At 41.7% G+C, this 3,322-nt stretch overlaps 1 protein-coding gene across 1 annotated transcript; it reads left to right on the plus strand.

The window, feature by feature from the left end:
• Positions 1-1,624: 1,624 nt before the first annotated feature.
• Positions 1,625-3,322, plus strand: LOC311507272 (tripartite motif-containing protein 16-like; the record flags this gene model as incomplete). The annotated part of the gene is made up of 1 exon (XM_084571560.1): positions 1,625-3,322. The coding sequence occupies exon 1, from the start codon at positions 1,652-1,654 to the stop codon at positions 3,320-3,322; it is 1,671 nt and encodes a 556-aa protein (XP_084427686.1). The 5' UTR covers positions 1,625-1,651.

Below are 3,322 nucleotides of genomic sequence, written 5' to 3' on the forward strand. Positions count from 1 at the left end.
CACGTAAAGTAGGAAATGTTTATTTGACGTTACTTTTTCCATACCATCAATGTTACGGTAACAAAGTTAATGCCATTTGGTTCGGTTTGATGTATGAGCAGTGTTCTGTTACAATATTTATATATTCATTCATTCATTCATTCGTTCATCTTCTATACCCGCTTATTCCTGTTAAGGGTTAAAATATTTATATATAGTAATATATTTTTTTTCCTTAAATAAATAATGCCCTGTGGCACAGTGATAAGAGTTATATTAAGTATAATTATTTACATGTCTGTGTAAAGTGACAAAAAGGACTTCTCTTCAGTGCAGAGAACAATTTGAAAGTCTTCACTTCATCATTGATTCCTTGTTACAGCCCGGATGTGTTAGTATTGATGTTTTTCTGAATGTAAGATTATGGCATACATTCTTAAACTTTTTCTTGAATAGCAGTAATCATTTTTGTTATTAAAAAATAAATTATTACAATTAATCGTCAATTATTATGATTTGCTTGTACTTTCAGTTGACAGTGATATTTTAATGTAAAATGTAACATTTACAAGCTGCAGATCAGTGACTGTCTTATAAGGATGACAGAGTTTTATTGTGCATAGAGCTGCAACTATTTCTCTGATTATTGTGCATTTTTGTGGGTTTTGGACGAAGCAGTTGCACAAAACCAGACGTTTAATTGGCATCATTAAATAACTGAAATGAGTGTGTGTGTTACCTGCAGGAAGTTGTCCAGAAACTTCAAGAAAATCTCCAATTGAGACAAAAAAAAAAAGAGACAAAGCAAAGAGAAAGATGTAACACAACGACTGAAGCCCGCTGCGTTTCCTGCATAGCCTCCCTGCAACACACACAAAACAACCAACACAGACGTTAAACACAAACACAGTCCTGGACATTTGAAGACTGTGCAGCAGGATAACTACATTTCCCATGATGCACCAGTTCTAATGCACCTTTCCTGACGTCAGGCAACACTGATGATAACAATAAGGAAGGAGGAAGAAGTCTTTAGTTTAACTCTACGACGGCCGTGTTTAACAATCCTTAGAGTTTATTCAGTGGTGTCTCACTCCGCATGAAGATATTTATAATCTAGAAATACTTCAACAGGGAGGAAACTAGAAGAAAACTACAATCAACAGGTAAAGATCTGGAGCATTCATTCATGTCCTTCTCTTTGTGGTAGACTTGGATTATAATCTGCCTTCGTCTCGTAGAGTGTGTGTGATTTTCTTACTTCTACTGCAGTGGTTATTTTCTCTGTTTCATCGAATGTATGTGAATCATAGTACTCATGAAAATGTGTCATCAAACTGTGTTTTAGCTCATTTTACCACCTAAACATTTAGCTGACCAACGTTTTTAAATGTGCTCTGCTGTACAAAGTTTCAAACTGTTTCTCTTCCTGAATTAGTCAACGTCTGATAACCACTCCCTCTTCCTGGAGCAGCTCCACTCATATTTCCTCATGTTTCCTTGTTCCCTCGCCTTTAGATCTCTACATTGAAGATGGGTGTAACCAGCATGTGGTGAAGTGTGAGAGCTGACAGGCTCCATTCACTGTTCACATGTTGTTCAGATCAGAGCTCAGACTAGTTTCACTTCTAGTAAACAGAAACTCACACAGTTGTCAACACTGAGAGGTGAAATGGAGCAGAAAGGAGTTCAGCTGGACAGAGAAACCATCTCTTGTTCCATCTGTCTGGATCTACTGAAGGATCCTGTGACTATTCCCTGTGGACACAGCTACTGCATGAACTGTATTAAAAGCCACTGGGATGGAGAAGACCAGAAGGGAATCTACAGCTGTCCTCAGTGCAGGAAGACTTTCACACCGAGGCCTGTCCTGGAGAAAAACACCATGTTAGCAGAGTTAGTGGAGCAGCTGAAGAAGACTGGACTCCAAGCTGCTCCAGCTGATCACTGCTATGCTGGACCTGAAGATGTGGCCTGTGATGTCTGCACTGGGAGGAAGCTGAAAGCCTTCAAGTCCTGTCTGGTCTGTCTGGCCTCTTACTGTGAGAAACACCTCCAACCTCACTATGATGCAGCTCCATTAAAGAAACACAAGCTGGTGGAGCCCTCCAAGAAGCTCCAGGAGAACATCTGCTCTCATCATGATGAGGTGATGAAGATTTTCTGTCGTACTGATCAGCAGACTATCTGTTATCTCTGCACAATGGATGAACATGAAGGCCACAAAACAGTCTCAGTTGCAGCAGAAAGGAGAGAGAAACAGAAGGAGGTGGAGGTGATGCTACAAAAAATCCTGCATGGAATCCAGGAGAGAAAGAAAGATGTGGAGCTGCTTGGACAGGAGCTGAAGGCCATCAATGGCTCTGCTGATAAAACAGTGGAGGACAGTCAGGAGATCTTCACTGAGATGATCCGTCTCATCCAGAAAACAAGCTCTGATGTGACGCAGCTGGTCAGATCCCAGCAGGAAACTGAAAAGAGTCGAGTCAAAGATCTTCAGGAGAAGCTGGAGCAGGAGATGACTGAGCTGGAGAGGAAAGGCTCCGAGCTGAAGCAGCTCTTAAACACAGAGGATCACAACCAGTTTCTACACAACTACCCCTCACTGCCACCACCCAGTGAGTCTACACACTCATCCAGCATCAAGATTCGTCCTCTGAGGTACTTTGACGACGTGAAAGCAGCTGTGACAGAGACCAGAGAGAAACTACAGGACATTCTGAGAGAGACATGGACAAACATCTCACTGACAGTGACTGAAGTGGATGTTTTACTGCCACAACTAGAGCCAAAGACCAGAGATGAATTCTTGAAATATTCACGTGAAATCACACTGGATCCAAACACAGCAAACACAGAGCTGTTATTATCTGAGGGGAACAGAAAAGTAACAAGAATGAATCAACATCAGTCTTATTCTGATCATCCAGACAGATTCACTCATTATGGTCAGGTCCTGAGTAGAGAGAGTCTGACTGGACATTGTTACTGGGAGGTGGAGTGGAGAGGAGGAGTTGATGTAGCAGTCGCATACAAGAATATCAGCAGAGCAGGGGGCTCAGATAAATGTTGGTTTGGATTAAATGACAAATCTTGGTCATTACGCTGTTTGACAGCCACCTATACATTTTACTACAACAGTGTCTCAACTGTCGTCTCAGGTCCTGTTTCCTCCAGAGTAGGAGTGTACCTGGATCACAGAGCAGGTATTCTGTCTTTCTACAGCGTCTCTAAAACCATGACTCTCCTCCACAGAGTCCAGACCACATTCACTCAGCCTCTCTATGCTGGACTTCGTCCTGTTTATTCTGGAGATACTGCTGAGTTGATTAAAGTCAAATAG

The sequence above is a fragment of the Chelon labrosus genome (assembly GCF_963514085.1).
Source record: "Chelon labrosus genome assembly, chromosome: 1".
NCBI classification, from domain to species: domain Eukaryota; kingdom Metazoa; phylum Chordata; class Actinopteri; order Mugiliformes; family Mugilidae; genus Chelon; species Chelon labrosus.